Here is a 26,145-nt window from a genome sequence, read left to right as displayed (position 1 = left end):
GCGAACTTTAGGTACCCGCGGTGCTGGGTCGCCGCCTCAGCCAGGCAGCTGAGAGTGGGGCCGCCACAGGCCGAGGTGGTACCGCCTGTCCCGAGTCCCCTGTTCCCTTTGCTGGCTACGTGACGAGCGTGTTTCCCGAATGGCTATCGGAGTGCTGCTGGGCCGGCCCGGCTGAAGGGGGAGCGGAGGGAGCTGCTGGGCTGCTCGCAGCCAGAGCCTGGGTGGGCCCCTGAACCACTGGAGGGAGGGAGGAGCAGGGGCGGCTGCCCAGCCCTGCGGGGCTGAGTCTGCGGAGCGGAGGGCTGTGCTAGCCGGTGGCTCGTCTCTATGGTAGGCGCTTCCGGCCGCGCTGGCTGAGCGCCGTTTCGCCCTCCCTTCCCTTGGCGACTCCCACAGGCCGCGCTTCCGGTCGCGCGACTTCCGCCCGGCGGCCCGCGGGAGAGAGGTTCCGCCGCCCTCGCGCCCTCTCGCCCGCGCTGGGCCGCTCGCGCCCTCCGCTGCCGCTCGCGAACGGTCCGGTCGCGCGTGGCCCAGCTACCGCCGTTCCCCTCCCCCCACCGATCCCACACCTCCCTCCTCAGCGCAAGGCCGCCGCGCCGGGGGGCCGCGCCCGCCCCGCCGGTGAAGGCCGCCATGGGCGCGTACCTGTCGCAGCCCAACACGGTGAAGAGCTCTGGGGACGGGGCTGGGCTCGGGCCGCGCCCGCTTCACTTCGGCTTCAGCGCCATGCAGGGCTGGCGCGTCTCCATGGAGGTGAGCAGGGCACCCGAAGCTGCCGCTCAGCATGGCGGGGAGGCTTAGTGCTGCCCCAGACCTTTCCCGCTGTCCGGCGCCCACCGGGGGGACGGGGGGTGAGGGGAGGTGGGTGGTTAGTCCCTTCCGTGGTGCCCGCGCTGTCGGGGCGGGGCTGCCTTTTCCCGTGCCACCGCGGCTCGTGGGTTGCCGCTTGTCCTGGCTCCCGCTGGTTTCCCGTCGGGGTTCTCCCGGCACATGCAGCCCAGAGAAATCCCGGTAGGAATAAAGGCTTGGGCTAAAATGGGAGGAGGAGAGACCAGTTTAGCCCTTGGGATGAAGCACTGAATGAAAGCAAGTGAGAAATTCTTATGCGAAATCCCTGCTTTTCCTTCCAGGCAGTGCCAGTCTCTTTCTGTGCTGTTTCCGTGGGTTTATTGTAGTTTTTTTTCTAGGCAAACTTATTGGAGGAATTCTCATTGCTGCTCTTGGCCTTCTGTAGCCATGCCTGGCATTACTGCCCTATCAGCCTGGGAAAATGAATTATCTCAGGATACATTCCTGGCTGTGGGAGCCAGGTGTTGGCCTTGGGTTCTGCTGGTGGGGGAGTCTGTTGGAATACCTTGTAAAGCTGTTGTACAAGGGCGATGTCGAGCTGCTGGGAATACGTTGCCTGGCCAGCAGTTCTTTGTGCTTTGAATTTAACACCCTCTTGTGAGTACTGTTAAGGTGCTGGTTTATTTCCCTTTCCAGGCAGCCAGCAAACAGGGTAAATCAGGGGTTAATATCGGTCCCTGCAGCTCCCTCCCCCCCAGACTACACCTCTGAACACAGTAAAGGAGCCACCTTGTTTGTAGCCCTTTGGCCAGAGGTTGTCTCATTCAGACCATTTCTTGCAGATACATTTTTATGAGCCATACTGTCAGATACTTTACTGCTACTGAAATGCTACAACCATCTTACTAGTAGCAGAAGGGTGACCAGGTGTTTTTTCCTCTCTGTGCATCTGATTTCAGTGAAGTCATGGGCTTGGTAGAATTGGCAGGAGAATTGGTGCTTCTGCTCTTAAGATCACTCAGAGTAGTCTATGCTGACTGTGACTGTCACAGTGTCTAAGTTGGTCCATTCTGGTGACCCCTGGAGGGATGAAACGTGGCACAGAGACATTCCTGGAACACAGAGGTGATGCACAGTGTAATCTCTGTGAAGCGATTAGTTCGTGTAAGAGGCTGAGTGCAGGCACTATTCTGGCATCCCTAATGCACAGAGGCTGAAAGTAGTTTAAGGGGACAGGAATAAGGGAGAACAGCGTTGCCCCTATTTATAATGCTGGTGGGCTGAAGTAACCTTTCCACAGGTGGGGCATTGGCTTATCATTTCAGTTACTTCAGGTCTATTCTTGCTGCTGTTGACCTTTATGGAAATTGGATGACGCCCAGAGCTTGCAGCTGTGTTTTCTGCATTAGCCAATATCTTCAGCTTATCTCCCTATTGGCAGGGGCAATACTAAGGCCATTGGTGTAGACATGGCTTAACTGTGTTATCACAAGAAATGGGGAGATGGCAGGAGCACTTGTGTTGCAAGCTGAACCTGCTGCAGATTGCTTTTGGGACTGTGATGGAAGAGAAGTGTGTTGCTTCACGCACCACTGAGCAGAAGTTCTGTTGCATTTTCTTGCATTCCATTGTCGTGTGTTCTTCTCTGTGTCTTGGTGTGTATTTTTTCTGAGTGCTTAATTGTACTTTTGCAGTTAAAACTTGGGAATAGCTTTAAGCAAATGTTTGCGCTTAAGGCACTAGTTATGTATTATGTTAGCAAAGCCACTCAGAGTGTGTGCAAGTGTTAGGAAGGACACAGGCATTTTGGGGTAGCAGAAATTTGTGTAAAGGTGTTGTCTGTTGCCTTTAACTTACATTTAGGAGCCCACAAGTGAGGTAGATACACAGGGCTCCAAAGAAGTGCTATAATAAAAATCCATTAGTCCAGAGAGCTTTCTTTGTAAGGAAATGTTTTGGGCAGATGAGGGACCCAAAGGATAAGATACCCAAAAAATAGCGTTAGGTACTAAGAGTGAATAAGTAAAGGGGAAAAGCTGAAGACAGCTTTATGGCTCTGGGATACAGTGAAAGGTGCAGGAGGCACTTTGGAAGTAGGTGGATGTGGCCTCTGAGCTTTTTGGTGCGGTTTTGGTTGTAGCTCCAAGATGAGACACCCAGCGACCCCCATGTGCAGCTTTGTTTCACTCCTGAAACCTCGCATAAAAAAAAAAAAAAGAAAAAGAAAAAGGCAAGAATTTGGCTCAAAATCTGGAGATTTGCCAAATTAACTCTCAGTTTTATCTTGCTTGCTAATTTCAACTGAATTTGGTGGTTTATGTTTCAAATCTACTGTTTTTCAGTACTGCTGTAATAACCACTGAGGTGGCTGGAGGAGACCTGGAATCTGACTTTGGGAGCTACTTCCTTGGTCCAAAAAGCACAAGAGCAGGGTCACTTGGACAACACTTGCTGCAGTGAGCTTACCAGGCCTGGAAGCAGGGATCGAGATATGTAACTGAGCCTCTTGTCCTGGCAGCACAAGGTGGTCTTTGTGGTCCATTGGGCACTCTGATGTAGTGTTACAAATGCCAAAGGACTGGTGTAGAGCCTGTCCTGTGGAGCCAAGAACGCTCAAGCTCATGTAGAGAAAGCCCTGTGCTCAGTGTGGGAGCTAAACCATCTCCTACCAGCACATGCTGCCCTCGTTTGTTTGCCCTCCTTGCCTGCAGTACCATGGATGAGGGTCAGGAAAAGTTGCTCTCAGTGTTCTGCAAATGGAGTAGAGACCATTTTTGCTGTCATTACTGGGTTTCCTCTCCAGCAGCATTTGCATTACTTGCTCTAATTGAACTGCTGTTTAGCCACCTGGGGCTTATCCCAGTTACTTTGTTGTGGTTTTGCTGTCTCACTAGCTTCTGTAAACGCTCTGAAAAGTGCGGGTAAAGTTGCTGGCTCTTTGTTTATATTTATTCCATTCACTGTCTCCAGTGAGCTTTCTGGTTAAATTTCCTGCGTTATAATTCAGAGTAATTTTTTTTCATTTTGAGCTAAGATCGCAATTTGCCTGTTCAGATGCTGTTTTCATGGTGTCAGGAGTTTCATTGCACTAAGTACTGCATAAAGCCAGATCGTCTCTTTTTTGTGTTCTTGATAGAAATTGCAGGGGAACAGAGTTCTCTTCTAACAAGACTGTGGGGTGAAAAGCTCTTATCCAAGAAGTCTTGCAGTAAAAAAGTAGAAGAGCTCAACAGTTACTTGGCTGTGTAGGTGTGTGCATGTATAGGAATTTTGGGTTATGGCTTGCAATATAGGCACATCCAAATCTCTGAGCCAACTGTCTTGGACTAAGCACAGTGTTTTGGGACAGCTGTAGCACATTTAACTTTAAGGTGATCAACCACAGCAAAGAGACTGTATCATGCAAAGAGACTATATCATGATTGTTGAACAAAAGCATGTGGGGTCATGCTGTAAGTTGGTAGGTTAGAGCTTGAACTTCAAGAAATAGTAGATTAGTTAGGCAAGGGGAGGGCTTAAGAGAAAGATTCAGTCCATCTGTCAGTTTGAGGTTTTGCATTGGAATAGCCAAGTTTGGTTTGCTTACCCAGAGGGTGAAAGAGGTCAGGCAGCTGGCTGTAAAATCTGGTGGTGCCTTCTTCAAAGTCTGCTGTTCCTGAGAGACCCTGTGAAGAAAAAGGTTGCTCAGTGTATATAGCTTATATGTTACTGATGTTCGTAGTTTGGGAGCATGCACAAGGAAGGGATGATGCAGCTCGACATTTAAGCCCAAAATGCTCCTGGGTGATGTGCCTTCCTTCTCATTTGTCCGCAGAGATTTTCAGAGTTTCTGGACAGTTGCCAGAATGAAGACATATGTCTTATCTTAAGAAGTGATACCTAGGTTTGTACTTTGGCTTTTGCACCTTTAGTTCAGTAGTTGCTCATTCTTTGCTTCACTGCTTTTAAAAGACACTTGAGAGAGACCAGGCTTTTTGCCTTGCTTGTCAGGTAGCTGTGTCTGAGGCCAGCAGTGAACCTGGACTATCCCACATGGCAAGAAGAGCAAGAATCCTGAGAGAAGGTTTTCCAGCCAAGTTGTTCTCTCTGGATGTGGTAATCCTGCAAGGGTCCTGCAAGACCCTTTCATCTGCTGTTCAGATAGACAACTGATGCTGTCTGTGACCGTATTCACCACGACAAGCAAAGGCAAAGCTGAATTTGATTGAAGGCATGAGGTCAGGAGGCTTCATATTTGACCTCCTGGCTTTTCAGTTTGCATGGCTCTTGTTTGGCAAGAACTGGGGAAGAGATCATCTGTGGGAGTGACCAGGGTCCACAGGTGACCCTGAGACAGTTGCATTTGTCTTGGGGGGGCAGGGGGAAGTAGCCAGTGTGTTAGTACCAGTATAACTTGTATTTCTGTAGTTACCCTTGGCTAGACAGCCCTCAGCATAGGTACCAGTTTGAGCAATAGCACAGCTTGTTGCCTCACATTCATTAATGACTGTGAGCTACTTCAGTAACAGAAGCCTCACAATGACTGCAAGCACAGGGATTTGATTCTAGGTTCAGCTTGACCACCTCTTAGAGTTGTTGTACTGAGGACCTGAAGGGGGTTCCGGTATAATGTCATGGTGACAAGGTTGGGTTGCTGTTTGAGCACAGAGAGCACCATGACATTAAGAATCCATGCCCCCTCTTTGAAGATGAGTGCTCACCAGGTAAGCTTTTGAGAATGTGAGAGGAGGCGTTCTTGCTGTTCTTGCTCTCCCTCCAGGTTTGAGAATCCCTTTGTCAGTGCTCACAGCCTTCCTGCTCCTTTCTCCCACTTCTCTACAGGGTCTAATGCAAACATGTAATTCCAGACTTTTGCTCTCTTTCAGGATGCACACAACTGCATACCTGAGCTGGACAGTGAAACAGCTATGTTCTCAGTCTACGATGGACATGGAGGTAACTGAATCTACTATGTTCTCTCCTGAGATCTTCAGTGTGGCTCTTCTAGGCTGCCTAGTGGCTGCTGGGCAAGCATCTATCTGTCATTAGAAATCCTGCTCCTTCTTGGGAATCATTTTCTTTGATAGATATAATTGACTAAGGTTTTGAAAGTTTCTTACATGTTCTAGAAGGAAGGTCATGGGTTGATATGTAATTGAAATGAGATTTACATTCCATCTTCTAAAACTGTTAAGAATGTTTTTTCGGTGGATAACTAGACAGGATGGTCACAGAATAGTGGCAATAAGAAAATCTACACAAGATTGGACCAAAGGTCTGCCTTTGGTCAGTATATTCTGGTGGTTAACAGTACTGGTTGCCCAGGGAAACAGTGAAGGAAGCGAAAAGGCAGATCCATTCTCTGACATACCTTCCCAGCTTCCATTCTCCACGTAAGAGCTAGAGGTTGCAGCCATTTGATCTTGCAGACACTCTCGAGTCTTCTTGATGAACTAACTCTTAATGAAGTTTCTAATTGCATTTTAAACCAGGTTTATATGGTGATTATTTGCATAGGATATTTGAATAGAACTTTGTTATTTGAAAAAAGACTTTGATCTAAGTCTGCTGCCTGATGAGCTCACTGCAGTATCCCCACACTTAGAAACCAGTGAATGATCCCTCCGTTAGCACTTTTCACACTCATAATTTTGGACTCCATGCCCTTTCTTCTAATCAGAAGAGTCCCAGACTTCTCTCTGGTCATACAGCTGAATCTCTGCTATTAAAAAACAGCAGCACCCATTTTCTGGCCCTGAGGTCAATTGGCACAATCTGGCCACGTTAATGGAGTTCAGCTGTCTTAGTGTTTAGCATAGTATGGCTGCCTCCAAACTGGCTGTTGGTCCCTGGTTCCTACTAGGTCCTGGACTGTGTCCAGGAATTAGGGAGAGTGATAATAGGGGGAAAAGGGATAACTAGCTTATGCCAAAATTGCATCATGGATTATTCCAGTAGTTTTTAGCATAAGTGATGAAATGCCTGGGCCACAGAACTCAGTAGGCTGCTGGTGTTGGACATAGACACAGGTTCTAAACATTGTATTGTACTACAGCTGTGGTTGTATTTGTCCTTTTTTTGGGGCATAGTCTTAACTGTACCATGATTTTAGTTAGGCTGAATAGAACTGCCAATACCCTTTAAGTTACAGACATATAATGAATTTATTGTGGCATAAGTGTTTTCTGCTTTGTTCTCAGTTCCTTTCCTAACAATTCCATATTAGCTATTTTGACACAAATAAACTGTAAGGTGATATTTTTAGAACTCTGTCCCCAGTTTCTTCCAGATCTTCCCTTACGTGGTAATAGATGGTTTTGAGTGCATCCAGTGTGCATATGGAGGTTGGTTGTCTTTTCTTCTTTTCTTGTCTTTGTCAGTGAGGAATTTCATCTGTCAATATTATGTAAAAGCACAAGATCCTGCTGTAAAATTTTGCAGATTACTTTAGTTTTGACCCATTGTTTCTTTCTGATGGATTTTCAAGATTATTTTTGTAGATCTCGAACAACAGAAGTTTTCAAAGAACTCTCCTGGGGGCCATCCTCCATTTTGAATATTTTGCTTCCTTTCCTATAGCACCTCAGTGTGTAAAATGTTGATGATTTATTTGAAAGCTTTTTGGAAATCTGTATGGAGTAGATCAGCTAAACTGACTGCTTCCTCCTGCTCATTGACTGTCTGAAAACACAGTGACCAGTTTGTGACGTTCTTTGCTGCATGTTTAACCCCTGCCCAACACACCATATATATCCATATATCTGCTAATTCTGTTTATTACTATTTCTCCTGTTTGATATGTTCATGTACCAGCTAAGTTGGTCTGTAGTGTTGTGAACCCAGTTTCCACCACTTTGAGGATTTTAGATTTCTTGTGTATGATAATGTCTGCCTTTCATTTCTCTGATAATGGAGCAGATTCAAGTGGAAGGTTACATACCACAGTTCATAATTTCTCCCTTTCCTCTACAACTGTTGTCTCATTCTGCCAATATGTAAATAAGAGTTTAAGACCTTTTTTGCAGTAGTTCTCATTAAAAAGGTCAGTGTGAGTAGGTAGCTGACGAGAAGCTCTTCAAAAGATGGCATCTTGGTCTGAAGCACTTACATTTAATGTTTGAAGATTATTTTTCTCCTGAGCTTCATCTTAGAGCGTGCAGAGAGCTGGATGAGGCAACTGCTGATATCCTGCAGATTATCTTTAAGAACATCAGGGTAATGAGTCGGTTCTGAAAGGCAGAGAAGGACAAAGGAAAAATAATACAGGGATTTGGCAGCTATTCAACTTAATGTTATTTCTTGTAGAAACTCATAAACCATTTTAAGCATCTAGCAGATAGAAAGATAAGGAGCATCTACCATAAACTGGTCAAGAATTAATAATATCAGACCACCCTGTTCTTCCTTAAGAGTGGTGTGTTAGTTTCTCAGCTAACAGGAAGGTCTGTTCCATGTGTTGGATTTTAGAAAGACTTTGGGCACTTTGTGACATAATGTGTTGGGATTTATTTTAAATACAATAGGAAAGATTCAAGATAGACATTAGGGAAAGGCATTAATCAGAATAGCAAAGCATTAACATGAGTTTCTAACCTGTATTTTCAGGTTTCTAACTTATATTTTACATTTCCAGCGATGGGATTTCTACAGCTCTTACTGGACAAGCCTTATCAGGAATAATACAGATATAGTTGAATCTGACACTGAAGAACTTTTTTTGCCTGCCCCTACATTTGTATGATTTTATTGATGCATTAGTTCTTTAGTTTGAAACAATTTCTTAGGTCTGTCCTATGTAAAAGACGGTTTTAGTGTGAGAACCTCTCTCAGCTTTATTAGCTGCCAGTGGAAAAAAAAAATAAATTTACCTTTTCTTTTACACCTTGCTCATTTATCAGCCTTGAACTCTTCAGTAAGCATCCTGCTCCAAATGGGTTGGGAAGAGTTTTTATTAATGTGCTATTTGTAAAAGGGTTGGCTTTTTGTTGGCTGCTTCTTTTTTGGTGGTTGTGCTTGTTTTGTTGATTTGGGTTGGGTTTTTATGATTGGTTTGTACTTTCATATTTAGCTTTCAGTTTCACTCATCAGGGTTTTTTTAATGTTTTGCCCCTTTCCATTTTTTGACAGATACTGCTGATATTTTGCTTTTCCCAGTTTCCTTTTTACTTGCCCTCACTTCACTGCCCTCAAATCTTGGAGAATATATGGGTACTCTGCACCTCCAGTATGGTGTTTCTGATCAATCTCTGTTGCTATCTACACATGCTTTATCCTTTTCAGCTGTTTCTTTTAATTTCATTTTAATAAGTGCCTTCATTGACATAGTTCCCCCTTTCCATATTATATATGAGGTCTATATTATCATAGTGAGGTTTTCTTTTTGTTGCTACCAGGGTGTTTAATATGAATACAGTGAGCCCTCATGTAATCAATTTTTTCAGTCTGTAAGCAGAGGGATCGATGTCTCTTCCCTGTCTTGGTTGTTGCGCTGCTTTTGGCTGGGATAGAGTTAATTTTTTTTCACAGGAGCTGGTAGGGGGCTGTGCTTTGGATTTGTGCTGAAAACAGTGTTGATAACACAGGGATGTTTTCGTTATTGCTGAGCAGTGCTTGCACAGCACCAAGCCCTTTTTTGCTTCTCACCCCACCATCCAGTAGGCTGAGGGTGCACAAGAAGTGAGGAGGGGACACAGCCAGGACAGATGACCCCAACTGACCAAAAAGATATTCCAGACCATTTGGGGTCACAATCAGCATGCAGAGCAGGGTGAAAAAGAAGGAAGGGGGAGATATTTGGAGTGATGATGTTTGTCATCCCAAGTAGCTTACACATGATGAAGCTCTGCTGTCCTGGAGATGGCTGAACACCTGCCTGCAATGGGAAGTGGTGAATTAATTCCTTGTTTTGCTTTGCTTGCACATACAGCTTCTGCTTTGCCTATCAAACTGTCTTTATCTCATGATTTTACCGCTTTTCCAGTTCTCACCCCCATCCCTCTAGGGGGAATGAGTGAGTAGCTTGCATAGTGCTTAGTTGCCACCTGGGGTTAATCCATGACAACTGTATATGTGAAAGATTGGTGGTTTTTTGCTTTTGCAGTTTGCTGTGCTCTGTAGCGATAAGTGATGTTTCGCCTGGGAGAACTGCTATTAAAACACCAGTCTTGAGCTTAATCTGATAATTGGGCTCTGTGCTGAAGCCAGTACAGTACTTTGGGTACCATCTCATGGAGACAATTAGCAATTATACTTCTTCCTCCAAGAGGTTATCTTGTGGAGGAAATACAGAATGGCGCCCTTGCAACCTTCTTCTGTCATGTTTTCTCCCTCATTACAGTAACTTCTCAGTATATTGAACATCTCTGGGAGCTAAAATACTTGTATTGGTGTTTCTTAGGAATATTGCTTTGGTTTTGTCTAAGGTTAACAAGCAATGTAGGAATATGACCCAGACTCCATGGTATGTGGTTGTATGTGGGAGAATATGGGCAGGTGTCTAAAGAACTTCTCACCTCCAGTGATGTGGATCTTCACTTCCAAGCAAGTGCAGGATCTGGATGCAGGGATAGAATGTTAAAAAAAGTTGTGGGTATTCCAGAGAGGCACAGTTTACCACGCTGTGCTGGGCCCTGACCAGCATTTACCAATGCTACTTGATGGCATGCAGCACCCTCAAGAAGAGAGGGGAAAATGCCAAAAGGCACTATTGCTAAACTAAACACGAAATCAGGTGCCCCTGGAGAAACAAGGGAAGCAGAAGTCTGCTCATTTAGTAACGGATGAAGGAGCTCCTCCTGGGAGGGAGCAGAAGAAAGAATCAGAAGAGGCAGCCTGTACTGGTGCAGAGCAGTCACAGGAACAGGAGGAGGAAGAGGCTGAAATCATGACAGGAACCACCCTATCCCTAAGTGAGCTGGGAGATACGTAAGAAGATTTTAGTCATTAACCAGGTGAGCTAATTCTCAGCTGGTTACTCTGATGCTGGATTGATGCAGATTGCACTAGAACTAGGAGATGAAGCTCCTGAACGCCTGCAGTATACTGATGGCATCATTGTGTGGGGCAACACAGTGGGGGAAGTGTTTCAGAAGGAGAGAAGAATAAACCAGATCCTTTTGAAAGCTGCTTTTGCTATAAAACAAAATAAGGTCAAACGACTTGCACAGGAAATCTAGTTTTTAAGAATAAAATGTCAAGGTGGATGTTGTCATATCCCAGTGGATGTGATCAATAAAATACCAGGTATGTCTCCAGCAGCTAACAAAAGAGAAACACAAGTGGAGTTTTGGAGAATGCCTACTTCTGATTCTAAACCTTTGGTATCGGGCAACTATCGATCTTCTCTGTCAAAGAAGAATGACTTTGAATGCATCCCTGAGCAGCAGCAAGTCTTTGAACAGATTAAACAGGAGCCAGATTGTGCAGTAGCCCTTGGACCAGTCTGGACAGGACAGGATGTGACAAGTATGCTTTAGACTGCTTGCCAGGGCTTCTGGCAGAAAGCACCTGGGGAGACTCAAGGTCAACCTCTAGGGTTTTGGTGCCAGGGATAGAGAGGATCTGAAGTCTGCTACACTCTAAGTAGCAGCGTATGAAGGAATCTGATCCACTTCAGAAGTAGCTGATACTAAAGTGCAGTTCATTTTGGCAGTTTGATTGCCTGTGCTGGGCTGAATGCTCATAGGGAGAGTCCCCTCTACACATCATACAGCTCATGCTCCATGGAGTAAGTGGGTCACACTGATCACACAGTGGGCTCGAATAGGAAACCACAACTGCCCAGGAATTCTGGAACGTGGTCACTGTGCCTAAGAGGCTCCTGTGTATAATAGATTACCGGGAAATTGAAAGCAGTGTGCCTTGTTTACACATGAGACCCCCCATGCAGTACTGCGTTCAGCTCTAGGGCCCCCACACAAGGGGGATGTGGGACCTCCTGGAGCAAGTCCAGGGGAGGCCACGAAGATGCTCTGAGGGCTGGAGCACCTCTGCTATGGAGACAGGCTGAGAGAGCTGGGCTTGTTCAGCCTGGAGAAGAGAAGGCTCCAGGGAGACCTTAGAGCAGCTTCCAGTGCCTAAAGGGGCCAGCAAGAAATCTAGAGAGGGGCTTTGGGCAAGGGCCTGTAGGAATAGAACAAGGGGGAATGGCTTTAACCTGACGGAAGAGAGATTGAGATTAGACATTAGGAAGAAATGATTGGCTGTGAGGATGGTGAGGCACTGGCACAAGTTGCCCAGAGAAATGGTGGATGCCCCATCTGTGAAAGTGGTCAAGGCCAGGTTGGATGGGGCTTTGTTCTTGGCTAGTTTATTTGTTATTTGACTCTAAGGTTGCTTTACTTTATATTTAAATAGCTTGTATGTGTCTAAATGCAGATCAGATCTGTATTTAGATAGAATGGGTTTGTACATGTACATGCACTAAAAAAGATTTGATCTAGGAACCTGTATCTCTGGAGGCCTTTTTCTTGCCTTGGTTTCTGCCCTGAGGCTGCTGCCTATTCTTGACTTCACATGTCATATTTAAGCCTGTGCTTCTGGAGATGGAGGAATCTTACTGCAGTGAGACGCCAGCTGAGCCTTAGGTACTCTGGAGCCAGTCTTGCCGGAAATGCCAAAATATATTGACTTTGTTCCATATTTCATCTGAATGTGACTCCTGCTTTTAAACCTGAATCAGATGTAGGTTTTGGCAGTGTGTAGCAATATGCTCTGAGGCATGTGCTTTCCCATGTATGCTTTCACCTTTCTGACTGATTTTTCAGACATTTTGAAAACTCCACGTGCTCTTCCATGAACAAAAGCAGTCTGTTTCGATAATTCTGTTGGAACATAAAAATATGCACCCTGGAGAATCCTCTGGATATTCACTTTTTCACTGAATTCAGTGCTACACAGGATACATTTTACTCTAGCCTTCTGAAGACCTTCCTCCTACTGCATCTGTGTTGCATTAAGCAGGAAATGCAGCTGAGTCTTTGGCATTACTTAGCTGGAAGCTGCCTCTCTAGAAAACATTAAGACAATGATTCATGGAGACTTTGAGAGTTTTACAGTGAGTTTCATACTGAGGATGTGGAAGATGTGATCCTGGATTCATTGTTGGTTATGTATATGGTTATAGCTGAGTAACTGTATTTTTGAAGCGTTCAGCCACTGAAAGCTTTCCAAGTCCCCAACAGCCAAAGGCTCTCCACATCCATTTGTACCAGGGCCTGCTTTTCTAGCTCCAGTGCTCCTCTGCCCTGCTCCTCAGGGAAGTGTGAAGATGTGGAAATTGCGTTTGGTGAGGTTTTCTTTTCCCTGCTTTCCTAAAACTGTCAGCACCAGGACTCCTGTTGCAGTTTAAAGTGCACCTTGGAGTGTGTAGAGCCTCATCTGGAACTTAAAAGCATCAGGCTTCATTCCTCCACCGAGGAGGCAATCCTGCGGTCTTGCCTGCCTTGGTGAGGGGGAAGGCCTGGGTGGTGATTCCTCACACTTACCTTACTGTGCCATGTTGTACTTATGCACTCATCCTTCTCTTGCTTCAATAAAATTGGTTTTTGGGTGTGCATCTTTGGAAAACTCATTCCATTTTACTGCTTTGCAGATCAGTTTTGTGCTTCAAAGAGTTCGTCCCAACTTCTGTTTTGCTGGAAATGTTGTCTCAAATGCTTGTTGCAGGTGAGGGCAACCAGGACCATTTCCTTAGGAAACTTTACAGCCCTGAGCACTTAATTCATGGCTGACAGATGATTTTGAGGCTTTTGGTCAATTTCTGATGGCCAGGTGAGCATGAGTGGGTCTGGGAAGGTTTTGTCCTGGTGGATTCCATGTTGCTTCTCTATATAGGTGTAATAAGAGTGTAAGTTTGTGTGTATAAAACAGTAACTGCAGGAGTGAGGGAAGCTTTAATTTTGAGACAGTGCTGTAGCACGTGAGGCACCATTGAAGAAAAGCAGCAAGTGGCTGCAAAAGGACTCTTTTGCTCTGAGCTGTTTATGGTCTGTCCACTGTTACTCATTTGCAGCTGGTGTCTCTTTAATAGTAGTTCCCCATAATTCCGTGCCACAGGCACGTGGGGCTGGATCCTTCGATCCTTTGTGGAGCCGGCAGGGAAGGACTTCGATAAAGAGCACAAAGCAGGACTTGAGATATTTAAATTGACTTTCATAATTACCTGGCTCTTCAGCCCTGTTGCTGATGTCCTCACCACCACCCTCCGAGGGAGTGTGTTTGATACTTAATGAAGACAAGACCTTGGTAAAATGTGGTGGGTGGGCTGATTTTGGCCTAAGTGTAACCCAATCCAGGAGTATGTTACAGAATGAACTCAAAGGAGCTTTTAGCATCCACCAAGTAATTACACTGATTGCACCCAGGATAGACTGCAGAAAGGCCACAGCTGGCCCTGGTACCCAGAGGCCACTCCATGTGCAGAGGCAGGACCTGGAGTGAAGTAGAGCTTCTCTATTGCACTCTCACAAATGTTTCCTCAGTGAGAAAAACCTGGCAGTTTTTTTGCTGTGACAGGTCCAGAAGTGCTGAGACAGAATAATGTAGCACATCTGTCTGTGTATAGAAGATGAATTCTTTGAGCCAGTTCAATTTCTCTGGCCACTGAGGCAGCAATGTGCTTTGAGTCACTGATTCAGCTTATAAAACCCATTATATCTTGCTGGGACTGCTGTGCAAGCAAATAGACCTGAGGTCTGTGTGCTGGGCTGATAGCTGCCTCCTGTGCCCCAAAGGAACACACACCTTTAGATCTGAGGACTTGCTTTGATGGGTCGTCTTCCACAGCCAGAGAACTCTAAAGGAGAATCTTGTTTTTATTCTAGATGTTTTGGTTAAAACACTGTAGGTAAGCACCTTTGTATCCCCTGAGCAAGGGGGATGGGGTACCACCAGGACTACTCTCCTTATAGGGAATGGTCTGGTTTGAGCTGCAGCCAATGGAGAGATGACTGTGAGACTGGCCTCATCAGCTTTCAGCAGCAGTGTCTGTTGTGACATCTATGCTGGAGCTATGCAGGAAGCAGCAAAGATTCCTCATCTTCTGTGGCACCTACACATTCTGCTACAGTAATTTGTCTTTGGGCAGCCACAGTCAGGCACATTGGATGTTCCCAGATCACTATTTAATTTCAGTGTCCCGGTGCTAAAGATGTGGCTTGTTTTAATTGCCAAAGCTTTCCATACTGGGGCTGCCTTCCTGCTTTTGCGGTGACAGAGCAAGAGCTTTCTCTAGTGCATTGCTTTGCACAGTGCTGTCTGCAGCCGTGTGGCTTGCCTGCTTACAGGGGATGGGACCAAGGCTCAAAGCTGTCAGTGGTTTTCTCAAATCAAGCTATTTGCTGTGCAGAAAATCCCATGTCCCTTAGCTGCGGCAGGAAGATTGCACTGTTGGGTCATCTTTTCCATCAGGTGGGTGGTCAGGTGCTAGTGCTGGTATTATTAGATCTGTCAGCTGCTTCCACTAGCATAGACCAGGGTGCCCTTTGGTCATTCTCTTCTCCTTTTCTGATTTCAGCAGGTAGCTGTGGCCTGTCCTCTTCTGCCAAAACAGTTAATTGGTACAGTGATGGAGGCTTTTACCCACCCCATTCCTGTTTAGCGTTTGGGTAAGACCATCAGCCTGATCATCAGTGTTTAGGTTCAACAAGGCTCAGTGCTGGGTCCTGCACTTGGGCCACAGCAGGCCCGTGCAATGCTACAGGCCAAACATGAGCAGTTTGTGCCCAGATGGCCAAGAAGGCCAACAGCATCTTGGACTTTATCAGCAATAGTGTGGCAGTGATCATCCCCCTGTACTCGGCACTGCAAGGCTACACCTCAAATCCTGTGTTCAGTTCTGGGCCACCCACTGGAAGAAAGACATTGAGGTGTTGGAGCAGGTCCAGAGAAGGGCAATGGAGCTGGTGAAGGGCCTGGAACACAAGTGTGATGGGGAATGGCTGAGGGAAGTGGGTGTTTAGTCTGGAGAAGAGAAGGCTCAGCGGGGACTTTATAACTTTTTATAACTCTTTACAACTACCTGAAAGAAGGATGGAGAGAAGAGGTGGCTCTTCTCCCAAGCAACAAGTGATAGGACAAGAGGAAACAGCCTAAAGCTGCACCAGGGGAGGTTTAGATTGGATATTAGGAAAAACTTCTTTGCTGAAACAGTGATCAGGCATTGGAACAGGCTGCCCAGGGAATGGTGGAATCACTGTCCCTGGAAGTGCTCAAAAGCCACGTAGAGATAGCTCTCAGTTTAGTGGTGGCCCTGGAAGTTGTGGGATAATGGTTGAACTTGGTGATCTTGAAGGTCTTTCCCAACCTAGTTTGATTCTTTTCTCAGGGAAGCCTCTGAGGAGCTTCAGGACACTGCATGGCTTGCGTGCACATGACCCACCTGTGTGTCTGTTATACACTGTGGATGATGTAGTTCAGTACCCCAGAGAGTGTCAGAATGAGAGATGTCACACCATCATGCTGGTCCAGACTGGGCAGGCAGGAATGATTGCAAGTTGGAAGAGAAACTGGAAGAAATTGCAGCTGCCCTTTGCAGCAGTTGCATCAGCAGCCCACTTACTGGGCCTGCTCCATGTCCTTATAGTTCCTGATCTGGGAGTATCCCTGCTGTTTTCCTAGTTTTCCTTCTCTTTGGACTGCAGAGGCACGTGGTAGGCTTTGCTTATGGATCAAACCTTTATGTGGCAGTACATTACTGTCATGTCTAGGTCTCGGCCAAGTCCTGGAACAGCTCTGCCCATGACAGAGCCCTGTGTCCCTGCAGCAGACTGACCCAGCCACCTTCAATCCCTGTCATACAACAGAGGATGTACCAATTGTCAGTGCTGTCTTCAAGAGTTTCAGGGCTACTGTTTTACAGCCTGCTAACTTAGCTTTAAGTAAAAGCAGCCTAAATGAAAAGATGTACGTAGTGTGCTCCTGGCCATGACTCTCTCCTTATAGAATCTGGATCTGATGGGTGGTTTTCTGCCATGATCTAAGTCTGTGCATGCTTTCCTCAGTGGCCATACCTCTCTGAGCATCCCCTGCTGACTCGCCCAGTTCAAGTGATTTGAAAGACCTGTCACTGTCATTATTCACCACTCCTTCCACCTACAGTTATGTCATAGAAATTTAGTTTTATTTTGGCTCTGATAAAAACATTTCATTTAAGCTGGTCCTTCCAGACTATACAAATACACCTTCCCCTGTGATGTGTTGGGTTTCATCTCATGAGTGGTGGTTGGCAGTTCTTTAACCTCTTCTGCATTTGCTGTCTTGAAAGTTTAATTTTTTTAAGCCAAGTAATGTCTTATATATATATATAGGTAATATATATACATGTTATATACCTTACCTACATCATCAGCATGCTTAGTTTTATCAGCAAAATCCCAGTATCTTTAAGAACATATATTGAATTGGCAAGATCTGTTTCCATAAGCTCATGTCAGTGGACTTTAATTGTCCATCCTTTTCATTTCAGACCCTGTATAAAGTCCCGCTGGAGTGTTTCTGGTTTTTAAAAGTCTTTCAGATGCTCTAGGAGTGGATGTTTGGTTTGAGTGTTGACCATCAGTCAAAGTTGTCCTCTGTGCTTTCATCAGCCTGGTGTTCTGGCCACTGTTCACTCATGCTGTGCACACGCAGACACACTTTCCTGTCCTGTTTTGCTGATCAGGACACCCATCTTCCTGAAAGGCTTGTCTCAAGGTTGTGGCATTGTATTTTCCTTGTCTAGAACATAGACTAGAATATGTAATGCTTTTTGTGCTGCTTATCATGCGTTGGTAGTGCTTACACTGACCAAAAGCTTCCTTTTTCTCTGCTTGCTGTTTATCCCTGTGCTTACATGTGAAAATAGAGCTTTCTAGGTAAGACGGGCCTCAGCTGTTGGCCTATGTGCTAAAAAGGGCCTAAACTCCCTTTCAGGAAGCTTATAGTGTTGGCTAAACCTGATAGATGAGTGCTCATTAAGGTTTTCCAGGGGTCATCAGCAAATCCTGCTGCTCTGGAGAGGCAGCCTGTGCGTAGGTGTGAGTGAGATCCCCAGCAGTCTGTTGCTGCATAACTTTTCTGTGTCTGGGATAGTTCTAGTTTTTGGCCCCAGATTTGCCTCAGGAATTCAGTTGCTCAGGAATGTGTTTTGCTTGTGGGAATACCAGTCTCTTTAAATGATTTCTGCTCTCTTTCAGGAGAAGAAGTTGCCCTGTACTGTGCCAAGTATCTTCCTGAGATAATCAAAGACCAGAAGGCCTATAAGGAGGGCAAATTGCAAAAGGTAAGAATCTAGCTCTGCCTTGACACAAGTAAGCACCATTGCAGAGGAAAGCTCTTGTTTTGTATCTAATGCTTATATGCAGGGCACTGTCCCCAAGCTCTGTCTGCCATGTCTTCCATTTAATTTCCTTATTTCTAGGAGCAAACACCCAGTGTGATTTATTTTCAAAGCTAAAGCTTCTTCTATTTTCCAGATTATTTTTTTTTTTGCATGTTTTGGTCTGCTTTTTGATTTTCAAACTCATTCCAGCCAAAGGCATGGGCTGGTTCTTGGAGGGGTTTTGGTGTGTTGTTTTGGGGGGCAGGCGTAGCTTTTGTCAGAGGTGAGAGGTTAGTTCTTGTCTTGCTTCCACCAAGCAGTCCCTCTGTTGTAATTCTCCTTCACAGTACTAATGCCTCATCTGATGTCAGATGTCCAGAAAGTTGGTGCTGGGCTCTGTAGCAGTGTGGGTGAGGGGGAGGCGGTCCCTCCAGAACTTGTACATTTACATGTAGGCTGAGGATAGCCTTCAAGGCAAACTTGAATCATATTATGGCTCTTGCTCTAGGCTGAAACACCCCAGTATCATGCTTTGCTGACCCCAAGCTGGCTGCACTCGCTGACTGCAAATAAGACTGTCGGCTGAGCAGAGGAGTCTGCATGCTGAGCCATTCCACAGCAGCTTTAACGCTATCCTGTCTTCAGGCTCCTGTGGGCTACAGCAAGGCTTGTGATGCCTTGTTCACTGAGATCCTCCAGGAGAAGCTGTGTCAGTGTGGGCCAGATGAGCAGGCAGGGAGGTGCATTGAATGCTGTCTGCATGGCCAGGTCTGAGGGGTGATCTGTGGCACAAAGTCTAGTAGGATGCCAGCAATGACCACTGTACCACCAGGGTCAGTGCTGGGTCCAGTCTGATCTAACATCTTTGTGAATGATCTGGATGCTGGGGCAGGTTTGCAGGTGACCCTGAGCTGGAAGGAGCAGCTGTACACCAGGGTTGTGCTGCTCTGTCAGGCAGAGGGACCCAGACAGGTAGAGAAATGGGCTGAACCTCAGGAAGTTCAGCAAGGGGAAGTGCAAAGTCCTGCTCCTGGGTATGAACAAACACACCGCTCCAGCACATGCTGGGGGCTGCCCAGTGGGAAAGCAGCTCAGCAAAGGCCATGGGCTCCTGGTGGACACAGAGCTGACCATGAACCAACCACGTGCCCTTGCTGCAACGGTGGCGAATGATGTCCTGGGCTGCATTAAAAAAGCATTGCCAGCTGGGGGGGGTGATGATGCTTCCCTTCTGCTCGGTGCTGGTGAGGCCACCCTGTGAGCACTGGGCCCAGTGCTGGGCTCCCCAGGGCAAGAGGGATGTGGGCAGACTGGAGATCTTCAGTCCAGCAAGGGGCCACCAAGGCGCTGGAGGGACTGAAGCATTTCTGCTGTGGGAAAAGGCTGATGGAGCTGGGATGGCTCAGCCTGGAACAGATCAGGCTCTGGAGGATGGAATCCATGTCTGTAAACCCCTGCAGGGAGGGTAGAAAGAGAATGGAGCCAGGCTCTTCTAAATGGTGCCCAGTATCAGGACTGACGGCAACAGGCATAAACTGGATCGCAGGAGATTCTCTCTAAATACCAGAAAACCCTTTTCAGTGTGAGGGTGACCAAGCACTGGCACAGGTTGCTCAGGGAATTCCATCTTTGGAGCTCTTCAGAAGCTGCCTGGACATGATCTTTGGTAACCAGCTCTGTGTGTGCCTGCTGGAGCAGGATGTTGGATCAGATGGACCCCAAAGGTCTCTGCCAGCCTCAGCCATTCTGTGATGCCCTATGGTCTGTGTTCTGAAAGAAACCTGGTTGCACAGCATGACAGGCAGGCATTCTGTAAGGAAGGTGAAACTGCACACTGTTTATGTCTGTGTTCATACATAGGCCCTGGAAGATGCTTTCTTAGCCATAGATGCCAAGCTTACCACTGAGGAGGTGATTAAAGAGCTCTCTCAAATGGCTGGGCGACCCCAAGATGATGAAGATGAGAAGGAGAAGGTTGCTGACGAAGATGATGGTAAGTCAGATGCCACTGAATACACAAGACTGCAGCCCCAGGACAGGGACTGAGAGCAGGTGGGCCTGGCCTTCTTTAGCAGAAGGGTTTTTCTCCCAAATTTCAGTAGGTGTTGAACTGCACCCCCTCAGCACCATTTATTGCTTTGGGCTGGTGTTAGGGGAATTCTGATTCATTTGGTAGCTTAATCCTATAAATAATCCTATAAAAATTTTCACAGTTTTCCATAGAGCTTCCTCTATTGGGTGCAGAGTTCTAGCATATGTCAGAAACCTCTGAGCTGGGAAGTGGGCTAAGTTGTGAAAGTGAGACTATGGTGTCTGGTGCTTAGATCTCCCGAGCTGGTGGCAGACACCAGCTGCAGGCAGGATTGAAGCAGATGCTGATCTCTTCAGCAGTATTTTTTGTGCAAGTGTTCTTCTCCAGCAGCAAGTAGTTGTCAGACCATGAAGCCAGCTAGAAGGTAAATCCCAGGGTGGAATCCTGTGCTGCTCCCAGCTGAATATCTTGTGACTACCCTTGAAGCAGATGTACAGTGATACCATTGCCTTTAATATTGTGTGGGGTCTGGAAGTGCTGAATTTGTGGTCCTTGTTCTCCAGCTGACAGGGACAAAGTGGGATTTTGGTTGGTTGGGTCCTTGTTTTTTTTCTTTGTCCTATGTTTTCAGGACTGTTTTGGATATAGATGTTTCTTTTCCTTCTGGGATTAAATAGCAAAGAAGGTAACAACCAAGTGGATGTCAGTAGGGAAGTGGTGGTCATTGGCTCATAGTTTAGTCATCCTATTTTCTGTCTAGTATCCCACTTGGGAGATGGTGCATTCACTGCCTAAAAGCTATTCCATCATCTCTTTCTAAGCTGGTTGGTATCTCTGGGGTGCTTCAGGCCCATGGAGCAACTGCTATAACAAAATCTCCTCATTTTCAGTTGCAGTATTAATGAACAGATCTCTACATGAAAGTGGTCTTTCTGCTTCCCCCACAGCTTCAGATGAGCCTGCTCTCGTGAGGCTCTTCACCCTCTAACCTTACGTCTGATTTAAAGACTGCTGCCCACAAGTCAGCCAGGTAGCATCAGAGGCTGGAGGCGTTAGGGGAACTTGCAGGCTGCATGCATCAGCTGTGGTTAGAAGCCATTCCCCTGCCATTTGCCTATTGGTCATGTGCAGTGCCTGGAAGCTGTGGAATGGTGTAGGCCTGGCTGCTAGTGAGCACTGTTCCTGCTAGCGAGCACTGTTCCTACTAGTGAGCAGCCTGTTGAGCATTGCTGAAACTCACCTGCAATAACAGGGCAGCTCACTGCTGAACTCTGTGTGCTGCACGGTGCTGCTGTGGTGATGTATTCTGTTTTCTGACCTTCTCTGTCCTCATCGTCCCTCCCCCTTTGCATTTTTAGTGGATAATGAGGAAGCTGCTCTTCTGCATGAAGAAGCCACAATGACCATTGAGGAGCTTCTCACACGTTACGGACAAAACTGCACCAAGAACCTCAAAACCAAGTCTTTAGCTCCAGCTGGGGAGAACGCTGCAGAGGGGACAGGCAAGCAGCATGATGGGGAGTCAAATATGAATGGAGAGGCTGACCCAGGGGAGCTTACCGACCACAAGGAGAGGAAGAATGGGAAGCCAGATGAAGAAATCACGGGTATTTCCTCCACCTCAGACAAAGCCAGCGCTGGAGGCAACAGCCCCGCTCTGCAGAAGCCTGAAGCAGGCAAAGGTGACGAGGCCGTCACCTCTTCTACTGGGGAGGCCGGGCCCTCCTGCTCCTCTACAGGAAAGCCCCAGCGCACAAGCAAATCCAAATTTTTTGAGGACAGTGAGGATGAGTCAGATGAGGTTGAGGAAGAGGAGGAAGACAGTGAGGTAGGAAACAGCACTGGGACAGAGTGGCCTTCTGTCTGGGCAGAATGCATTGCTTACTGTGGTACTTGATCTACGAGCCTCTGGCTCATCCTAGGTGTATCCTAGGAGTAGGTTTTTCAGGCTGACGCTTTGAGACCATCTCATGGGAGCATTGGGAATTGTTTAGATAACCCTGAAGGAAACATACCCTCATCCGTGCAGCAGCCATTGGTCTTGCTGCATGCACCATCCCTTCATTAACTGTGGGAGCTGAAACTAGCTGCTGTGATTGTAGACATCAGGTGTGGGGGAAATGTGTCAGGTCATCTCACTCTTCTGGGGCAAGTTACCATCTGTCCCCAGAATGGAGGGACCAGCTGTCTGGGGAGGGCACTGAGAGTGTCCTGTGTGACTCCTGGTGGTATCTCTCATTTCTTATAGGAATGCAGTGAAGATGAGGACGGTTATAGCAGCGAAGAGGCAGAGAATGAAGATGATGAAGATGACACTGAAGAAGCAGAGGAGGATGAGGATGAAGAGGAAGAAATGTTGTTACCAGGCATGGAGGGGAAAGAGGAGGTGCACACCCTGTTTTTGTGTTCTGCAGCATAGGATGGAGCCAAGGGCACTTGGGGGGGAGCTCAGCAAGGCTATGTTTTATCCTCATCCTTTGTTTGGGTGAGGATAAAACATCTATTCTGTTCTCTTGAGGCTGAACACAGCTGCTGACAGCCTGACTTTATGCAAAAACCTAAGGGATAGGGCATGGATTTGGGCAACAGATTGAGATCAGTGAGGCTGACCCCACTGCTGGGTTTGCTGTGCTTAGAAACTGCTGCGGGGTTGGTGTGGAAGAAGAGTGCAGGACAGTAGCAGGACAGTAGCCAAGCCCAGGCTGTGGGCTCTCAGCCCATGGCAGTGCTGGCCAATGGGCCAGGGACCTAAGATGTTAGGGAAAGGGGGACTTCAGCTTCCAAGTACCAACCTTTTCTCTTTGGAGAGGTGCCCCAGCTTCTGCTTGAAGGCTAGGCCTGCGATCAACACACTAGAGCTGATGGTACAGCAGGACGTGTTGAATACTGGAGAACCCTGAGCCACTGATGCTGTGTGAGGCTGGAATGGAGGTAGCGCTTGACCCTGCTTCTCAGTGAACGTGCTCCTGCTGTGTTTCACAATTTCTCCATTGTTCTGTGTATGCTTATGGGAAGAAGGGGTGAGACACATCACTTCAGGGTTTGGGACACTGCTGGGTCTGCGGTGGCTAGTGCCAGTTCTCTATTGACATGATAGTGGAGAAAGAGAAAGGAGCCTCAGAAAAATCATTTGTCTCTTTCAGCCTGGCTCTGACAGTGGGACAACTGCTGTCGTGGCACTTATCCGGGGCAAGCAGCTAATCGTGGCTAATGCTGGAGACTCTCGTTGCGTGGTGTCAGAAGGTGGCAAAGCCGTCGACATGTCGTATGACCACAAGCCAGAGGATGAGGTGGAGCTGGCCAGGATAAAGAATGCTGGTGGCAAAGTCACCATGGATGGGAGAGTGAATGGTGGTCTCAACCTCTCCAGAGCAATCGGTGAGCAAGAATGGGGGTGGATGCTGGCATGGCTTTGGCCTGCAGAGTGCTGTGCTCAGGACATCCAGGCTTCCAGCACATACCAGCTGCTAAGTTTAAGCAGCAGCTTTTAACTAGATGATGAGCAGAACCTATTTAGTATTTGATGTGGTAAGATTGCAGTCTAACTGGAGAAAATGAACATGAAACTGGTAGATACCAACGCAAAGCAACACTTAGCACTTACCAGCTAGCCTTGTCAGATGTGGGGCACTTTGTGGTGAAAAGACGCTGAACTGGCAAAGGCACCTCTTTCTCACTGTATGGTAAAAGCATGTGGCAGCTGTGTCTGTCTGATGGGCCAACAGCCATATCTGCTCTGGCTGTGGGAGCACAGACTGATTCTGCAGGGGCTGCCCTTTGACAGAGCAGTGTTTCTCATGGTTTGGGGGTAGGCAGCACTGCTGGGGCCCAACCAGAGAAAAAGTAATCCTCCTCTGCACCACAGGTGATCACTTCTACAAGCGGAACAAGAATCTGCCTCCAGAAGAACAGATGATTTCTGCTTTGCCTGACATCAAAGTGCTGACAATAAATGATGACCATGACTTCATGGTCATTGCCTGTGATGGAATCTGGTGAGTCGCAAGGGACCTGTGTCTCTTGGAATCACTGCTGTGATCTTTCTCTGGAGCTGAGCCTCGAGAAGGCCCAGGGACCCTGGCTGCTAGTTAGGCACTATGGCATGACTGCTCCCTTCGCTTGCCTTTCTGACCTCTCCACTCTATGCAGGAATGTGATGAGCAGCCAGGAAGTGGTGGATTTCATCCAGTCCAAGATCACCCAAAAGGATGAGAATGGAGTCCTGAGGCCGCTCTCCTCCATCGTAGAAGAGGTAAGGTCCAGATTTACACCATCCCTTCAGCACACAGTGTTTCTGCATCCCAGCTTGGTGCCTGACTCTGCCCTCCCTCTCCATCAGACTGGTTTGTTCAGCATTTGACATGTCTGGGTTACAACGCTGGGGTTGACCTCTAGGTTGTTGTCAAGCTGAAAGAGTTTCTGTCCCCTTCCAGAAAACCAGGGCTGCTGAGGCTGTTTCTGTCCCCTGGCTGGCTGCGAACAGCATTTTGAGCGCAGTCCTCCCCGTTGTGGTCTGGCAGCCCCTAAGCTACTGTCAGTTGCTAGAAGGTGCCCGGTGTCTCAGTTACTCATAGTGCTCTGCCTGTGCTCTCTGCTAACCTGTCCTGTCCCTCTTCAGCTGCTGGATCAGTGTTTGGCTCCAGACACCTCAGGGGACGGCACCGGCTGCGATAACATGACCTGCATCATCATCAGTTTCAAACCCCGTAATGCACATCCACCTGCTGAGAGTGGGAAGCGGAAACTGGAGGACATGGCAGCACCAGCAGAAGAGAATGGTGGCGAGAACAAGAAGAAGGCCAAGCTGGAATAGCAGGCCTCGCACAGGGACTTTGCTGTGCGCTCACCAGACTCTCGTTTCTTAAACATGCTGAATGCAAGACTCCAAAGTCTTGTCCTTTTTTTAGCCTTAGCAGAGGCCTTGTTTGTCCGTGTCCGGGGTGGGGGGTGGGTCTGGTTAGCAAAGGCATGTCGCACTGTTCATCTGTAACCATTCCAAAGAGGAAGCTGAGGACACAGTTGCGCGCGGGAGCAGCCACCAGCCACAGCGCAGGAGCCCGCTGCAACCTGTGAGCACGGAGCCCTGTGGTTAGGAGAAGGATGTCCCCCCCATTGTCTCCATGTGGTTGTTGCCATTTCTGTGCCTGTGAATTTCTGTTCAGAGGGAAGAACTTTTTCACTGTTGAGGTTTTTTTAATCTGCACCCGATTATTTAAGGCCCTTTGTTTTTATTTGTGAAACAATCTGGCTGCGGTGCTGCCGCCACACCGCCTTCTGTTGTACACTTTCAATCAGTACTTTTTTCCAACTAAAAGCCAAAAAAACCATAGATGTGCTTCTGGTCCTTGGTTCTTTCCTGGAAAGGGGGGGTGAGGAAGATGGGATGTGGAGAATGTCTGGTGTCTCAGGGCACTGGGGGGAATGGCTGCAGCTCGCAAGAAGCAGCTTGCCATGTGTGTGTGCTTGGGCCTGCTGCCTCTCTTGCTCAGCTGAGGACAGTCTGTTGTACACAGAGCAGAAGACAAGCCTCTAGAGACAGTTGATGTCTCACCCTCCTGAGGTGACTTGCCTGCTGCACCCCATCTAACTGTGTGAACTGTTTGCTCTCTTCAAGGTATGACAACAGGCAGCTCCTACCTGATGTGCTGGAAGGTGTAAAGCTTGTACATATGTCAGTACTGCAGCCACTCCTGCAGGAGCGAAGCCCCTGGGCTGTGAACCACTGATGGAAAGGTTGGCTGCCATTCCCTGCTGTTGTGTACCTTCTACCTGGCATGGTGTGGGAGCACAGGGAAGCACAGATGAAATTTGAAGGTGAGGGAACCCAGCACAACTTCTTCCAGCTGTTCAGGGGTTCCTGTGTCTCAGGGAAGTGCCCTTGACAATGCCTTGTGCTCAGTTTTCCCTCTGAAGATGAAGTCCACCTTCTGGTTCTCATCTGCTGTTTCAGCTTCTGCAGTTCAGTCAGTCCATGGCTCACCAGCCTGGATGGGTGCATTTCATGTCATCTTTGAACCCGTCCATAGTGGCTCTGAGATTAAGCCCC

The 26,145-nt window shown here is 47.3% G+C and overlaps 1 protein-coding gene across 1 annotated transcript; it reads left to right on the top strand.

The window, feature by feature from the left end:
- The first annotated feature begins 267 nt into the window (after positions 1-267).
- PPM1G (protein phosphatase, Mg2+/Mn2+ dependent 1G) lies at positions 268-25,391 on the top strand. Its single transcript, XM_061350278.1, has 10 exons — positions 268-753; positions 5,655-5,724; positions 17,943-18,028; positions 19,928-20,060; positions 21,458-21,927; positions 22,348-22,485; positions 23,243-23,477; positions 23,965-24,094; positions 24,249-24,351; positions 24,718-25,391. Exons 1-10 carry the CDS (start codon positions 634-636, stop codon positions 24,910-24,912), a joined length of 1,680 nt encoding a protein of 559 aa, XP_061206262.1. The 5' UTR covers positions 268-633; the 3' UTR covers positions 24,913-25,391.
- Positions 25,392-26,145: the final 754 nt, after the last annotated feature.

The sequence above is a fragment of the Neopsephotus bourkii genome, unplaced genomic scaffold (genome assembly GCF_033783945.1).
Source record: "Neopsephotus bourkii isolate Nb327-2 ecotype Australia unplaced genomic scaffold, CSIRO-AGI_Nbou_v1 NB_481, whole genome shotgun sequence".
NCBI lineage: Eukaryota > Metazoa > Chordata > Aves > Psittaciformes > Psittacidae > Neopsephotus > Neopsephotus bourkii.
Note: the sequence above shows the minus strand (reverse complement) of the source record. Positions and strands in the feature narration are given on the sequence as shown.